At 42.0% G+C, this 17,358-nt stretch overlaps 1 protein-coding gene across 2 annotated transcripts in view; it reads left to right on the forward strand.

Annotated features, from left to right (window-relative positions):
- The window catches only part of c1qtnf1 (C1q and TNF related 1), a 54,805-nt gene extending 37,650 nt beyond the window's left edge, over positions 1-17,155 (forward strand). For both annotated transcript variants that reach the window (XM_046354376.1, XM_046354377.1), the window contains exons 2-4: positions 14,526-14,719; positions 14,866-14,993; positions 16,213-17,155. In XM_046354376.1, the coding sequence (XP_046210332.1) occupies positions 14,526-14,719; positions 14,866-14,993; positions 16,213-16,763 (873 nt within the window). In that variant the 3' untranslated portion in view covers positions 16,764-17,155. The remainder of the gene's footprint in view (positions 1-14,525; positions 14,720-14,865; positions 14,994-16,212) is intronic.
- Positions 17,156-17,358: the final 203 nt, after the last annotated feature.

Genomic DNA, 17,358 nt, shown 5'->3' on the forward strand with positions numbered 1-17,358 from the left:
GACCCCCAGCTTAAAAGCGGCTGTGATGCTAGCAATTACCTTGTTACGGAGAGAGGAGAGTGTGTTTGTGTGTGCGTGCATGCATATGTGTGTGTGTGTGTGTGTTGTAATTCCAGACTTTAGAGGGATACAATCTCCTAATTGGATAAGAAAAACAATCAAGCCCTACCATTACACTGAAAGGTAATGCTCTACCCTGTATTTCACTGAATGGATCACAGGCAATTGACCACTTCCTTTGGTAATGGACGGCAGTCTCTCAGTCCCAAATGGCACTCTATTGCATTTATAGAGCACTATTTTTGACCAGGGGCCATTACTGTACATAGGGAATAGGGTGCCATTTGGTACTCACGCTCTGGTAAAACGCAGTGAAACCTTCTGTCAAATTGCAGAGGAAGTCATTATTTGATTGAGGATAAAAAGGATCAGTGGCCATTTAAGTGAGTGGCTGTTTTAAAGTGGATTTTTAAGGTTAGGGTTATGTCCTCTCGTCATTATATTTGTAGATGCACGCAGTCTAAATATAATATTGCATTGTATTACAACTTATTCTATGACGCTGCAATATTTCTTCTTATGACTTCATCAAATATACACTGAGTGTACAAAACATTAAGAACACCTTCCTAATATTGAGTTGTATCCACCTTGCCCTCGGGACAGCCTCAATTCGTTGCTGCGTGGAATCTACAAGGTGTCGAAGCATTACACAGGGATGCTGGCCCATGTTGACTCTACAAGGTGTCGAAGCATTACACAGGGATGCTGGCCCATGTTGACTCTACAAGGTGTCGAAGCATTACACAGGGATGCTGGCCCATGTTGACTCTACAAGGTGTCGAAGCATTACACAGGGATGCTGGCCCTTGTTGACTCTACAAGGTGTCGAAGCATTACACAGGGATGCTGGCCCATGTTGACTCCAATGTTTCCCACAGTTGTCAAGTTGGCTGGATGTCATTTGGGTGGTACCGGTTCCGGTTCTTGACACAAACCGGTGCGCCTGGCACCCCCTGAATGGCACACATACCCAATCCCTGTCTCAAGGCTTAAAAAACCTTCTTTAACCTGTCTCCTCCCCTTCATCTACATTGATTGAAGTAGATTTAAGTGACATCAATAAGGGATCATAGCTTTCACCTGGATTCACCAGGTCAGTCTATTTCATGGAAAGAGCAGGCATTCTTAATGTTTTGTACACTCAGTGTATGTCTATATTCAATGTCAAAACAGCAGCAGACAAAAATACACATACTGTGAGAAACAAATACAATGCCAGGAGCCATAATACAATGCCAGGAGCCATAATACAATGCCAGGAGCCATAATACAATGCCAGGAGCCATAATACAATGCCAGGAGCCATAATGCAATGCCAGGAGCCATAATGCAATGCCAGGAGCCATAATACAATGCCAGGAGCCATAATACAATGCCAGGAGCCATAATACAATGCCAGGAGCCATAATACAATGCCAGGAGCCATAATACAATGCCAGGAGCCATACTGCAATGCCAGGAGCCATAATGCAATGCCAGGAGCCATAATGCAATGCCAGGAGCCATAAAAAGTGCCATAAAAATATGCCATATACTTTTAGACCACCAGAATAGCCTTAAATAGTTGCCAAATATATGTGCTGCCAGTACACACACACTCCCCATGATATGTATGGAAAAACAACATCCCATACATACTTGAGCAGTCATCTGACTCTGACCCTTTCTCTCATCCCATAGTCCTGATCCAAAGAGTAACATCACATTCCTATCAAGGATAAGAGAGCAGTGACCCTTAACTTGATCTTTGGATTCAGGTAATCTTCAAACACACTGTATCTGATCTTCAGGGCGGTCCGAGGGAGTCAGGTTATCACTACCTTAAAGCTAGAATCCTTAATGAAACAAAAACAAAGTGGCCAACCTGCTGCTGTTTTGGTAAAAAGGTGAGGGATGGGCCTGGAGAAATGTAACCACTGTCAAATGCATAGACAACGCTATGGATGCAAGGACTGACCATCCATGATATCGAAATTCTAGTTATGTTGGAGGTGACTATAACTATTTGAATGCAGATCCCAAAAACTTTAAATACAACTCTGCGAAAGCAACTACGTAAAAAAATATATTTGAGTACGACTCCAGGGCAAGGAAGCGTGCATGAAAGATCATCACCGACCACTTCCACCCTTTCGTCCACATACTCCCATCTGGCAAACGGTTCAAGTCAATCACGACCAAAACTTCCCGCCACCTGAACAGTTTCTTCCCCCGTGCCATGGCTCTCACCAACCGGCCACCTGGTCCACAATGATCCTCTCATCCATGGACTACTTGTTAAAACTTTTTGAATACAGATCTGAGAAAGAAACTACAAAGGACGTGACTTGAATAGAGCATGAATAGAGCACACACGTCTTATAATAAATATGTCAATCTATCTGACAGTAGATTTATCAGAGAAAGATGCGAAGCATGATAATCTTTGGCTATATTAATTTATTACAATCATCATCATATCAATTCCAACTTGAACTGACATGCAGCCAGGACACTAAAATTGTAAGCTACCTCAATAAGAAACAATATTGTTGCGTTGATCACATCAGAAGATATCCTCCTCGCAAATCTCCAAAATACAACAGCCACAGGACAAATTTGTTTGGACGTTTTAAAAGGACCATTCGCCGAAACTGAAGTGATATAGCTAGCTAACGACCTCCTTTTTCACGTGGAAGAAAAACGGTGGACAGAGTCTGGCTAGCTAGCTGGGGTTTTCTATAAGGAATCTGCCTCCTAAAAAAAACTTCTCCCAAGTGGGTGTGACACCTACTCCCGTTGCCTGCTGCACTGCTGCTTGGATTCCACCTGGCGATCGGTTCACCGTCTGGCGTGTCCCCCCCTGTCTGGTACAGGTACCCCCGCCACACTCCCTCCTCTCTCCCGAGCTTTTGCTCGCCTCCAGCACTCATGCACTTACACACACACTGCAGACTTTGGTCAAAGATTTAAATAAAAGTAACAAATAATTAAAGAGCAGCAGTAAAATAACAATATTGAGTATATATACAGGGGTTACCAGTACAGAGTTGTGCGGGGACACTGGTTAGCCGAGGTAATTGAGGTAATATGTACATGTAGGTAGAGTTATTAAAGTGACTATGCATAGATAATAACAGAGAGTAGCAGCAGTGTAAAGAGAGAGAGGGGGGGGGCAATATGCAAATAGTCTGGGTAGCCATTTGATTAGATGTTCAGGAGCCTTATGGCTTGGGGGTAGAAGTTATTTAGAAGCCTCTTGGACCTAGACTTGGCGCTCTGGTACCGCTTGCCGTGCGGTAGCAGAGACAACAGTCTATGACTAGAGAGGCTGGATGGCAGGAAGCTTGGCCCCAGTGATGTATTGGGCCGTACACATTATCCACTGTAGTGCCTTGCAGTCGGAGGCCGAGCAGTTTCCATACCAGGCAGTGATGCAACCAGTCAGGATGCTCTCGATGGTGCAGCTGTAGAACCTTCTGAGGATCTGAGGACCCATCACACATTTCTTCAGTCTCCTGAGGGGGAATAGATTTTGCTGTGCCCTCTTCACGACTGTCTTGGTGTGTTTGGACCATGTTAGGTTGTTGGTGATGAGGACACCAAGAAACTTGAAGCTCTCAACCTGCTTTCTTGTAGTCCACGATCATCTCCTTTGTCTTGATCACATTTAGGGAGACGTTGTTGTCTTGGTACCACACAGCCCCGTCTCTGACCTTCTCCCTATAGGCTGTATCATCATTGTCGGTGATCAGGCCTACACTGTTGTGTCATCGGCAAACTTAATGATGGTGTTGGAGTCGTGCCTGGCCGTGCAGTCATGAGTGAACAGGGAGTAAAGAAGGGGACTGAGCACGCACCCCTAAGGGGCCCCCGAGTTGAGGATCAGCATGGCAGATACCCTTACTACCTGGGGGTGGCCCGTCAAGAAGTCCAGGATCCAGTTGCAGAGGGAGGTGTTTAGTCCCAGGGTCCTTAGCTTAGTGATGAGCTTTGAAGGCACTATGGTGTTGAACGCAGAGCTGTAATCAATGAATAACATTCTCACATAGGTGTTCCTTTTGTCCAAGTGTGAAAGGGCCGTGTGGAGTGAAATAGAGATTGCATTATCTGTGGATCTGTTGGGGCGGTATGCAAATTGGAGTGGGTCTAGGGTTTCTGGGAAAATGGTGTTGATTTGAGCCATGACCAGCCGTTCAAAGCACTTCGTGGCTACAGACGTGAGTGCTACGGGTCGGTATTCATTTAGGCAGGTTATCTTAGTGTTTTTGGGCACAGGGGCTATGATGGTCTGCTTGAAACATGTTGGTATTACAGACTCCGACAGGGAGAGGTTGAAATTGTCAATGAAGACACTTGCCATTTGGTCAGCGCATGCTCAGAGTCCACGTCCTGGTAATCCGTCTGGCCTTGCGACCTTGTGAATGTTGACCTGCTTAAAGGTCTTACTCACATCGGCTGCGGCGAGCGTAATCACACAGTCGTCCGGAACAGTTGATCCTCTCATGCTTGTTTCAGTGTTACTTGCAGAAGAAGCGAGCATAGAAGTAATTTAGCTCGTCTGGTAGGCTTGTGTTACTGGGCAGCTCTCGGGTGTGCTTCCCTTTGTAGTCTGCAATAGTTTGCAAGCCCTGCCACATCTGACGAGCATCGGAGCTGGTGTAGTACGATTCGATCTTAGTCCTGTATTCATGCTTTGCCTGTTTGATGGGTCGTCAGAGGGCATTGGAAGAATCCCGGAACATATTCCTGTCTTATAGGTCTCTTTTTATGTAGTGTTGTGGTGTCTCTCTTGTCGTGATGTGTGTTTTGTCCTATATTTTTAATCCCAGCCTCCGTCCCCGCAGGAGGCCTTTTGCCTTTTGGTAGGCAGTCATAGGAATTTGTTCTTAACTGACTTGCCTAGTTAAATAAACATAAATATATATATGTAATAATAACGATCATATTTGATGTACACAATACATTTTTATCTGAACATTCTGTAAATTTCCATTCTCCTGAACAGGCCCCAGGTGTACAGAATCAAGTCAAACCAATAAGCCAATGATATTGGAAATTTAATCAAAGCCTATCGGATAACTTGTTTTTAACTAGGACAGAGGAATTTATAACTGAATTTTTCCGTCATTACATAGGTACAGCAAATCCCCTTAGTGTGGGACACTTTTAAATGTGCCTTTAGAGGCCATGCAATTCAGTATTCATCTCTAAAACAAAAGCAATGTAGGTCAAAGGAGTCCATACTAACAAAGGAAACAGGTCAAACAGAACAGATGGAGAACAATAAAAACTGTACCATAGAGGCTCAGAATAGGTTAGAGGAAAAACTAAAATAAATGGTCATATATTATAATATTAAAGCAAACTGGATGGAATATGGGGAAAAATGCACCAAATTATTTTTTAATCTTCAACATAGAAATGCTACCAAAAATAATCTATTGAAACTTGTTACAAACGATGGAGTTACCCATGATTCACCATATTATATTTTGAAAGAGGAAGCAAAGTACTTTAAGCATATGTTTTCATTTCATTCTCCTCCATCTCCTCTAAATTAAGCTAATTATATAGATTTGTTTCAATTGATAATCTAAAATTAACAGCCATACAGAAAGACTCATGTGAAGGTGAAATTACAGAGGAGGAATTTATCAACGCAATTAAAGCCTTTAAGTCTGGGAAAACTCAAGGGCTGGATGGCATACCAGTTGAGGTATACCAAAAGTTTTTTGATATACTCAGAGGACCGTTATTAGCATGTTATAACAGCTTCTATGTAAATGGTAGATTGTCAGACACTCAACAAGAAGGTATGAATTAATTATTACTGAAACAGGATACAAGTGGGGAAAAAAATTGGAGGCCCGTTACACTTCATTGTCGTGATGCAGCAATTCCTGCAAAATGTATATTGTTGGACATTATTCATTCTAACCAGACAGGTTTTTTACATGGAGGATACGTTGGAGATAATATAAGTCAAAAACTGGAAACAATAGAACACTGAAAAATCTGGGAAACCAGGACTGCTATTTATTGCTGACTTTGAAAAGATTTTTTAGTACGACTGGAGTTTATATAGAAATGCCTGGAACATTTCAATTTAGGAGAATCTCTTCTAAAATGGGTTAAAATTATGTATAATAACCCTAGGTGTAAAATAGTAAATGATGGCTACTTCTCAGAAAGTTTTAAACTAGTAAAACAAGGTTGTCCACTATCGGCATATCTATTTATTATGGCCATCAAAATGTTAGCTGTTAAAATCAGATCCAACAGTAATATCAAGGGATTAGAAATACAGGACTTAAAAACAAAGATGTCATTGTACGCTGATGATTCATGTTTTCTTTTAAATCCACAACTTGGATCCCTCCATATATGGATCTAGATCATTTTTCTAACCTCTCTGGATTACAACCAAATTAATATAGTATCAAATGTACTATTTTACGTATTGGATCACAAAAAAATATACATTTTACATTACTGTGTAGTTTCCCAATTAAATGGTCTGATGGTGATGTGGATATACTTGGTATATATCTCACTCCAATACATTTTAATAGAAAGTTGGCAAAAATAGATCTTGCCACCATGAAAAGGTTAAATACCTTTCTATCTGTGGAAAAATCACCCTGATTAACTCTTTAGTAATATCCCAGTTTACCTATTTGCTTATATGCTGTTTTAGTTTAACCCTCCTATTATGTTGTCTAAAATACTAGTTAACCTCTCCCTTTTCTTCATGAAATTAAATTACTTTTCCTAATTTATGGTCATGAACCTAACTTCAAAAGGTGGACACACTGATGTGTTGTGGAATATCTGTGTAGATTTTGTATACGAACATGATGTTGTGGGTCATTTTGACCAGGAGGCTTTCATGTGTATAGATATTTGCGCAGGTTCAAAATAAACAAGTGTTTATTGCAGTATTTTGTTTTGAATGTTTCTGGTTGCGCTTTTATAATTATGTTTGCGTGAAAAGGAGCTTTCCCAAGCTTCATCTCAACGTGAGAGCAGCAGATCTCTGATGGATGCAGTGGATACAGGTGTTGACAAGAAATGGAAAAGATGCCAGCTCTGCCCTCCTCGACGAGACAATAAAACCAGCACCACTTGTGTAGAATGCAATAAATACATCTGCAGAAAGCACACACGTACATTGTGTTCAACATGTGGAGGGAAAGACTAAGTGTTACTCTTACTGGGAAATACAAAAGAATGCCTAGTTGGGGAAACAGAAAATGCTTGTTCGTGAGAAAGGAAATATGTTTAACAAATAACAAAATTAAAAGGGCATATTTATATAATGAATATGAATTTGGGGGGCAGAAATGATTAAATATTAAAGCATTAGACCTCTCACTAAAGGCTTCAGTCATACAAAAGTTATACTTAAATCGGAACTGGTTCTCTAGCAAATTAGTAAGAATATCTCACCCTATATTCAAGAAAGGCCCGTTTCCCTTCGGCGTCATTTTGATTAAGTAAAAGAAAATGCACGCTCACCACACTGCACCTTGGTCCTCTCCTTTCAACAGCTGTGACAACCAGAAAAGACAGAACAAGTAACACAACAAATATTGTGGTTAAACTCAAATATACTAATTTTATGATAGAATGTTTAAAAAATGTATCATCTTTGTAAATTATATAATTAATAGGACAGGTGGAGTTATGTCACACATGCAGACAACAAAAACATGGAAATGTCTGCAATATCCAAAATTACAGCCAACTAGTTGCAGCATTACCGCAAAAATGGAAGAGGAAAGTGGAAGGGGGAAAAAGTAAGGAACTTGTCTGTCGACACTGCATTAAAGACCATAATTGGTTGAAGACAATTGTGATAAATAAAAAAGTTTACCAGTTTCATTTAAGGACCAAAACATTTGACAGCCGTGCCATTTAGATTGCAAAATAGTTGGGAAGAGATTTTTGACGGGCCGATTCCATGGCACATGGTTTATGAACTGATACGCAAAATGACGCCGGATTCAAAACTTTGAAACAAAATTCATGCAACCAATAAACTTTATGTGGGGGATACAATCTTCCCAGCTCTGCAGATTTTGCTGCAAATAGGCAGAATCATTAGATAATTTGTTTTGGTACTGTCCATTTGTAGCTTGTTTTTGATCACAGGTCCAGGAAAGCCTGAAGAATTGCAATATTTACCTGGAGCTAACCTTGCAGATAGCACTACTGGGTGAGCTCAAAAGTCATAGTCAATCGATCAATAATATAATAATACTTTTAGCAAAAACTTTTGTTTTCAATTTACAATCTGTAGAAACAATGAGAATAGAAAGGTTCAGAACTTTTGTGAAATATCACAAGATGAAAAATATATGGCAAATAGAAATCCAATATGGATGGTGTTAAGAGATAGATGGGAGGGGTTGAATGGACCTGAAGGTTGGGACTAATAACTAATAACAACAAGATAACTAATGTAAAACATACTGTACCGTAAAACGTATATAGGTTAAGAACATTTGTGAAAGAACACAGTTTCAAAGCGATGGCAAATAGAATGTATGTATGTATGTATGTATGTATGTATGTATGTATGTATGTATGTATGTATGTATGTATGTATGTATGTATGTATGTATGTATGTATGTATGTATGTATGTATGTATGTATGTATGTATGTATGTATGTATGTATGTATGTATGTATGTATGTATGTATGTATGTATGTATGTATGTATGTATGTATGTATGTATGTATGTATGTATGTATGTATGTATGTATGTATGTATGTATGTATGTATGTATGTATGTATGTATGTATGTCAAGATGGCGCCGAAGAACATGGCTGGCTTTTTACTTTCTCCCAACCAATTGTGATATTTTTTTTTTTTTTGCATTTTGTGTAACTTCTTTTTTAACTTATTGTGTACATAATGTTGCCGCTACCGTCTCTTATGACCAACAATAACATCTGGACATCAGAACAGTGATTACTGCGGACTGGAAGAAACACAGCTGGTGTGCGATGTCTAATATAAAAGAAGTTTCAATGTATTTTTCGCCTAAGGTAGAGTAGCTTATGACAAGCTGTAGACCACACTATCTACCAAGAGAGTTCTCATCCAAATTATTTGTAGCCATCTATTTAACACCACAGAATGAAGCTGGCACTAAAACCCCTCTCAACCAACTCTGTAAGGCCATAAGCAAAGAAGAAAATGCTCACCCAGAAGCAGCCCTCCTAGTGGCCGGGGACTTTAATGCAGGCAAACTTAATTCAGTTTTACCAGAGAAAAAATTAATCCTAGACCACCTTTACTCCACACAAAGAGATGCATACAAAGCTCTCCCCCGCCCCCTGTTTGGCAAATCTGACCATAATTCTATCCTTCTGATTATATATAGCAAATTCTCCAGTGTTATATAGTCTTCCCAACTCTGGCATGATAACAATAATTTAAACAGGTTAAGAATCACAGATGGAATCCCAGGACATGTTCTCAAAGCATGCACAGGCCAGCTGGCAGATGTCTTCCCAGACATTTTCAATCTCTCCCTGTCCCAGTCTGTAATCCCAACACGTTTCAAGCTAACCACTATTGTCCCTGTTCCCAAGAGCTCCAAGGTAACTTGCCTAAATGACTGTCGCCCTGTAGCACTCACTTCTGTAATTATGAAGTGCTTTGAAAAGCTGATCATGGCACACATCTACACCATCATCCCAGACACCCTAGACTCACTCCAATTCACATACCGCTCCAACAGATCCACAGAATACTCCATTTCAATTGCACTTCACACTGCCCTCTCCTTCCTGGACAAGACGGGAAATAACTATGTGAGAATGCTGTTCATAGACTACAGCTCAGCGTTCAACACCATAGTCCCCTCCAAGCTCACCACCAAGCTAGGGCCCCTGGGATTGAACCCCTCCCTCTGCATCTGGATCCTGTACTTCCTGACGGGCCAGCCACAGGTGGTAAGGGTAGGCAACAACACCTCCCCCACGCTGGCCCTCAGCACAGGGGCCCCTCAGGGGTGTGTACTTAGTCCCCTTCTGTACTCCCTGTTCACCCATGACTGTGTGGCTTTGCATGACTCCAACACCATCAAGTTTTCTGATGATACGACATTGGTATGCCTGATCACCAACTGTGATGAGTCAGCCTACAGGGAGAAGGTCAGAGACTTAGCCGTATGGTACCAGGACAACAACCTCCCTCTCAACATCAGTAAGACCAAGGAGCTGATTGTGGACTATTGGAGAAAGAGGGGAGCGAACACCCCATCCATATTGATGGGACTTTTGTGGAGTAGGTCTAGAGCTTCAAGTTCCTTGGCGTCTATATCACTAAGGACTTAACATGGTCCACCCACACCCACACAGTTGTGAAGAGGACATGGGATGGCCTCTTCCCCCTCAGGAGGCTGAAAAGATTTGGCATGGGCCTTCTGATCCTCAAAAAGTTATACAGCTTCACCATCAAGAGCATTTTAACTTGATGCATCTCCGCAATTGCACCGCCCTTGACTGCAAAGCACTACAAACGGTGGTGCAGACAGCCCAGTACATCACTGGCGCCAAGCTCCCTGCCATCCAGGACCTTTACACCAGGCAGTGTCAGAGGAAGGCCCAAAAAACTGCCAAAGACTCCAGCCACCGAAACCATAGACTGCTCAATCTGCTGCCCTTTGCAAAACGATACCGGAGCATCGGCTCTTGGACCAAAAGGCTCAGAGACAGCTTCTACCCCTAACCCATAAGACTGCTAAATAGCCAGTCTGCTAAAAAGTAAATTAATGGTACCCAAACTATCACACACTCACTAGACTTTACATACAGTCCACTATATACATACTCACTCACACACACTACACTGACACAAAACCTTTACACATAGCACACACATGCATACCGAGGCAACACGCACACACACACACACACACACACACACACACACACACACACACACACACACACACACACACACACACACACACACACACACACACACACACACACACACACACACACACACACACACACACACACACACACACACACACACACACACACACACACACACACACACACACACACACACACACACACACACACACACACACACACACACACTTCCTAATTTGTACATTGCAAATGTTGTGCAAAGCTGTCATCAAGGCAAAGGGTGGCTATTTGAAGAATCTCAAATATAAAATATATTTTGATTTATTTAACACTTTTTTGGTTACTACATTATTCCATATGTGTTATTTCATAGTTTTGATGTCTTCACTATTATTCTACAATGTAAAAATATTAAAATGAAAGAAAAACCCTTGAATGAGAAGGTGTTCTAAAACTTTTGACCGGTAGTGTATACAGTTGAAGTCGGAGGTTGACATATACCTTAGTCAAATACATTTAAACTAACTTTTTCACAATTCCTGACATTTAATCCTAGTAGAATTCCCTGTTTTAGGCCAGTTAGGATTACCACTTTATTTTAAGAATGTGAAATGTCAGAATAATAGTAGAGAGAATGATTTATTTCATCTTTCATCACATTCCCAGTGGGTCAGAAGTTTACATACACTCAATTAGTATTTGGTAACATTGCTTTAAAATTGTTTAACTTGGGTCAAATATTTCGGGTAGCCTTCCTCAAGCTTCCCACAATAAGTTGGGTGAATTTTGGCATAGTCCTCCTGACAGAGCTGGTGTAAGTGAGTAAGATTTATAGGACCCCTTGCTCGCACACACTTTTTCAGTTCTGCCCACAAATTCTCTATAGGATTGAAAAAGTCCCTCTTTGCCATGCAAATGAACTGAATCCCCAAAAACATTTCTCCTGCATTTCTGCCCTGCCACAAAAGGACCAGCTGACATCATGTCAGTGATTTTCTCGTTAACACAGGTGTGAGTGTTGACGATGACAAGGCTGGAGATCACTCTGTCATGCTGATTGAGTTCGAATAACAGACTGGAAGCTTCAAAAGGAGGGTTGTGCTTGGAATCATTGTTCTTCCTCCGTCAAACATGGTTGCCTGCAAGGAAACATGTGCCGTCATCATTGCTTTGCACAAAAAGGGCTTCACGGGCAAGGATATTTCTGGCAGGAAAATTGCACATAAATCAATCATTTATCGGATCATCAAGAACTTCAAGGAGAGCGGTTCAACTGTTGTGAAGAAGGCTTCAGGGTGCCCAAGAAAGTCCAGCAAGCGCCAGGAGCATCTCCTAAAGTTGATTCAGCTGCGGGATTGGGGCACCACGAGTACAGAGCTTGCTCAGGAATGGCAGCAGGCAGGTGTGAGTGCATCTGCACGCACAGTGAGGCGAAGACTTTTGGAGGATGGCCTGTTGTCAAGAAGGGCAGCAAAGAAGAAGAAGAAGAAGAAGCCACTTCTCTCCAGGAAAAACATCAGGGACAGACTGATATTCTGCAAAAGGTACAAGGATTGGACTGCTGAGGACTGGGGTAAAGTCATTTTCTCTGATGAATGCCCTTTCCGATTGTTTGGGGCATCCGTAAAAAAAGCTTGTCTGGAGAAGACAAGGTGAGCGCTATCATCAGTCCTGTGTCATGCCAACAGTAAAGCATCCTGAGACCACTCATGTGTGGGGCTGCTTCTCAGCCAAGGGAGTGGGCTCACTCAAAATTTGCAGAAGAAAACAGCCATGAATAAAGAATGGTATCAACACATCCTCCGAGAGCAACTTCTCCCAACCACCAACGAAACAATGCCTTTTCCAGCATGATGGAGCACCTTGCCATAAGGCAAAAGTGATAACTAAGTGGCTCGGGGAACAAAACATTGATATTTTGGGTCCATGACCAGGAAACTCCCCAGACCTTAATCCCATTGAGTATTTGTGGTCAATCCTCAAGAGGCGGGTGGACAAGCAAAAACCCACAAATTCTGACAAACTCCAAGAATAGATTATGCAAGATTGGGCTGCCATCAGGATGTGGCCCAGAAGTTAATTGACAGCATGCCAGGATTGCAGAAGTCTTGGAAAAGAACACTGCAAATATTGACTCTTTGCATCAACTTCATGTAATTGTCAATAAAAGCCTTTGACACTTATGAAATGCTTGTAATTATACTTTCCATATTCCATAGTAACATCTGACAAAAATATCTAAAGACAATGAGGCAGCAGACTTTGTGAAAATTAATATTTGTGTCATTATTAAATATTTTGGCCACAACTGTACTTTACTGTACTCTACTGTTTTGTACTGTACTCTACTGTGCTCTATTGAGCTTTCTTGTGGTGTACTTTGATGTCCAAGCTTGTGAAACATAGACGTCTATGATTGGTTCAGATTTGTTCCGGCCCAGACCAACCATATTTGGTCTTGTTTGGGTGCAGAGACATTAAAATAATAGCCAGTGTGTAGAATAATACCCACATATGCAAAGGAGGATATTGGATACCTTTGTGTACCTATTTAGGATACATCACCATGAAGAAAATTATATCTATAATTATGCATTTCTGTGTCAAACAGATCAGGGACGCATGACAGAATTCCTTTATCGCAATTCCCTTACCAGGTGTAAATCCACTTCACTTACTTACTGTTACATAATTAAATAATATTTCAGAGCAAATATTTATTTGGAAAACATGGACACATAAAAAACTGAGTGAGATTTTACAGAGATTCTGTTACCAAAGTTTGCATCTGCACAGTTCTTTTGTAAAATGTTCAGTGCAAAATGTTAAAAGTAGTTATTGTGCATAGAGTTGTATGGTTTGTTAAACTTCGAAATCAATGGTTTTGAGTCTCAGCGCTTTTACTTTACTGTGGAATTGACGTTATAAGTTATATTCTTCAAGAATTAGAGGGTATATATCATTTCTTAGTCCAAAAATTGATGTAGTAACTAAGGATTCTAGCTTTAAAGAAGTTCAAAGACAACTATATTCTCCAGCATAATTTCTCTTGAGTTAGGCTAATGTGTGGAAATGTGTGTTTTTATTTATTTACTTTTTTACTCTGAGAGTACAGTCTGTCTCCGTCTCAAATGATACCATATTCCCTATATAGTGCACCACTTTTGACCAGAGCCCTTGTAAAACGCAATGCACTATATAGTGACATTTGGGACGCACACTGTTGTTGTTTGTCATATTGAGGTGTCATAGCCATCCAAGTGAAAACAGATGAGAATATATGAGTTTGGTTTATCCCACAAACACATTATGTAGCAAGCCAACCACTCTGTCTCCAGAGACACTGGGCCTGTCCCCAACTTCACCGATGATGTAGTAATCACTGTCCTAAAGAAAGAAAGAAAGAAAGAGGTCTATTCATGGCAAAACTAAAGTGCAGAACAACCATTTTGTTTTTAATGGATGAATTTCAATTGTATCTCCTTGATTTCCTGTGTCCTCTCTCCTCCTCTCCTTCTCAAAGTACATTGGAGAAGATATGGAGTTAATTATGACTGATGTCACTTCCTGTTTCCCGAAGATGACAGTGCGGGGTGGGCAGCCGCCCTCTGCCCTGTGTGCGTGGGTGGTACTGCTCCTATTGGTGGTCTCAGGTGAACCCTACCGGACCCCCTACGACCAGGAACAAGACCAGAACAGAGACAGGGACAGTGAGACAACAGACCTCAGGACAGACCCCAGGACAAATACCAAGGTCTACCACAGAGATGTCAGGTACTACTGCATACTACTCCTACATACTACCCCTCTGAGTGGCACCCCTATATAGTGCTCTATGGGCCAAAAGTATTGCACAAAATAGGGAACAGGTTGCCATTTGGGATGTATCCATTGACATTGTTTTCTATTGCCCCTGGTAGTGAAGTGAGGGGTAAAGACTGTCGGCGGTGTTGTGACCCTGGAGAGCAGCCCCCTCCTCATTATTCCAACCCCCACTACCCACAACAGTACCAAGCGGTGCCACAGATCAACATCACCATCCTCAAAGGTAGGTTGGTCACCTGCACTACTACTGACTACCACATTAAGTTAAGTGAATTTACATACTTAAACTTAACCTTGTTCCCAGGCTCAATTTCTGAGGAGAGATGGTTGGTGGACGCAATTAACTTGAACTTAACTTCAACCATTTTTTATTTTACCGTTATTTTACTAGGGAAGTCGGTTAAGAACAAATTCTTATTTTCAATGACGGCCTAGGAACAGTGGGTTAACTGCCTGTCCAGGGGCAGAACGACAGATTTGTACCTTGTCAGCTCAGGGATTTGAACTTGCAACCTTTCGGTTACTAGTCCAACGCTCTAACCACTAGGCTAGGCACTAGGGGACAGCACTTTCCATTTAAAGAGTTGCAAGAACATCAAATTTGTGGTCCAGTGTAGCAGAAAGCAGATTGGTTCATTTGCCATAAAGGTAAAGGGCCGGATAGCAAATGGGTTTGAAGTTAGCAACTGAAGCTCGCAAATAGCAACTACCCACAAGGCTTTGGAGAGTCAGCGAGCCTCTCATACCTTTCTAACCAGAATAATGTCTCTGCCAAGATCAGTTCAGGGCTAAACCACACAGGCATGCAGGGTCTTTGGCAAGCAGGATGAGCTTGGTGACTCTCCACAAAGATGAGAGGGGACAAACGCTTTGAGTTTGTGGGTAAGTAAATTGTTCCCCAGGGTTAGGAAAAGTAGTGGGTTAGGACTCACTGGTGGGCTGTGAAACGTTTTACTGGGTCTCAGCTTTAAAACTGGAGTGTGTCTGCATTCCAAATGGCACCCTATTGCATACATAGTGCCTATGGGCCCTGGTCAAAATTAGTACACTATATAAGGAATAAGGTGTAATTTGAGACTCAAGTTGTGTCTTGGGGGATAATGATGAGGCGATTAAAGGCTTTGGGCGTACACATGTTTGGGAACCAGTGGGTTAGGAGAGGGGACAACAGCTGTGGGCATTTGTATCTGCCACGTTGTACATCTTGGATGCTGAGAATGTGAAAACAGATGTGGTACTGTAACTGTTATGGTGAATGACCACTAGCTATGCAAAGCAGTGGGCAAATCTGTGTCAGACACAAACACAATAATTTATCTGTAGTCTTACCTTAAACCATGACCTTTGACTGCATTCACTGACCTGAGGTATTCTCTTCTTATTGCCTTGAAAAGTTGCATGTACTGGAGTTTTACTAACATTTCTACTTCTTCCTCCTCCAGGTGAGAAGGGGGACAGTGGCCAGCGAGGACCGTACGGTAAATCCGGTAAGTCTGGCCAATCCGGTCCCCGGGGGCCCAACGGCATCAGGGGCACCAAAGGGAGCATAGGGACCCCGGGTGAACCCTGCAAGGCCCAGTACGCTGCTTTCTCCGTGGGCCGCAAGAAGGCCATCCACTCCAACGACTACTACCAGACCTTAGTGTTCGACACCGAGCTCGTCAACCTCTACGGCCACTTCAACATGTTCACCGGCAAGTTCTACTGCTACGTGCCAGGGGTCTACTACTTCAGCCTGAACGTGCACACGTGGAACCAGAAGGAGACGTATGTGCACGTTATGCATAACGAGAGGGAGGTGGTGATCCTGTACGCTCAGCCCAGTGACCGGAGTATCATGCAGAGCCAGAGCCTGATGCTAGAGCTGGAGAGAGAGGACCAGGTGTGGGTCAGGCTGTTCAAAGGGGAGAGAGAGAACGCCATCTTCAGCGATGACTTTGATACCTACGTCACTTTCAATGGACACCTCATCAAGCCAAAGAGCGAGGGGTAGGAGGAGGGGGACGGATGCGTCTATGTCCCAGGTGGCACCCTTTTCCATATATAGTGCACTACTTTTGAGCAGAGCCATATGGGCCCTGGTCAAAAGTAGTGTACTATATAGGGGAGAACAGGGTGCTATTTGAGATGTAGACAGGGTTGTGGGCTTGTGTGATATTATGGACACGTGTGAAACGAGATGGAGACACAATCAGAAGAGTGATTGGTTCACAGTTCATAGTAGAATATCTCCTTAATATTCTTATTGTGTCTTTTAATAAATGTATTTTATATAACATAATCCAGATAGCAAAATATATATTTTGAGAAGTAAACCAAGCCAAGTCTTAATCTAGCAAAAACATGTTGCCCACACAGTCCAATAAAGATTGAGGATCTTTTGGATGTTTTGTCAGGAACCAAACAAAATGAATTCGAGATTGTCACTGTTGTGTTGTTGAGTTTAAAGTGCCTTGAGGGTGTGAAGAAGTGTCCTGCATCTGCAGCCATCACATAGCTGTACTGATGTCCATTTGGCCAGTAAACCTTAAAAAGTACTCCATGTCCCCTGGCAGCACTAAGTGTACATCCCAAATGGCACCCTACTC

This window comes from Oncorhynchus gorbuscha, linkage group LG06, assembly GCF_021184085.1.
Source record: "Oncorhynchus gorbuscha isolate QuinsamMale2020 ecotype Even-year linkage group LG06, OgorEven_v1.0, whole genome shotgun sequence".
Taxonomy (NCBI): domain Eukaryota; kingdom Metazoa; phylum Chordata; class Actinopteri; order Salmoniformes; family Salmonidae; genus Oncorhynchus; species Oncorhynchus gorbuscha.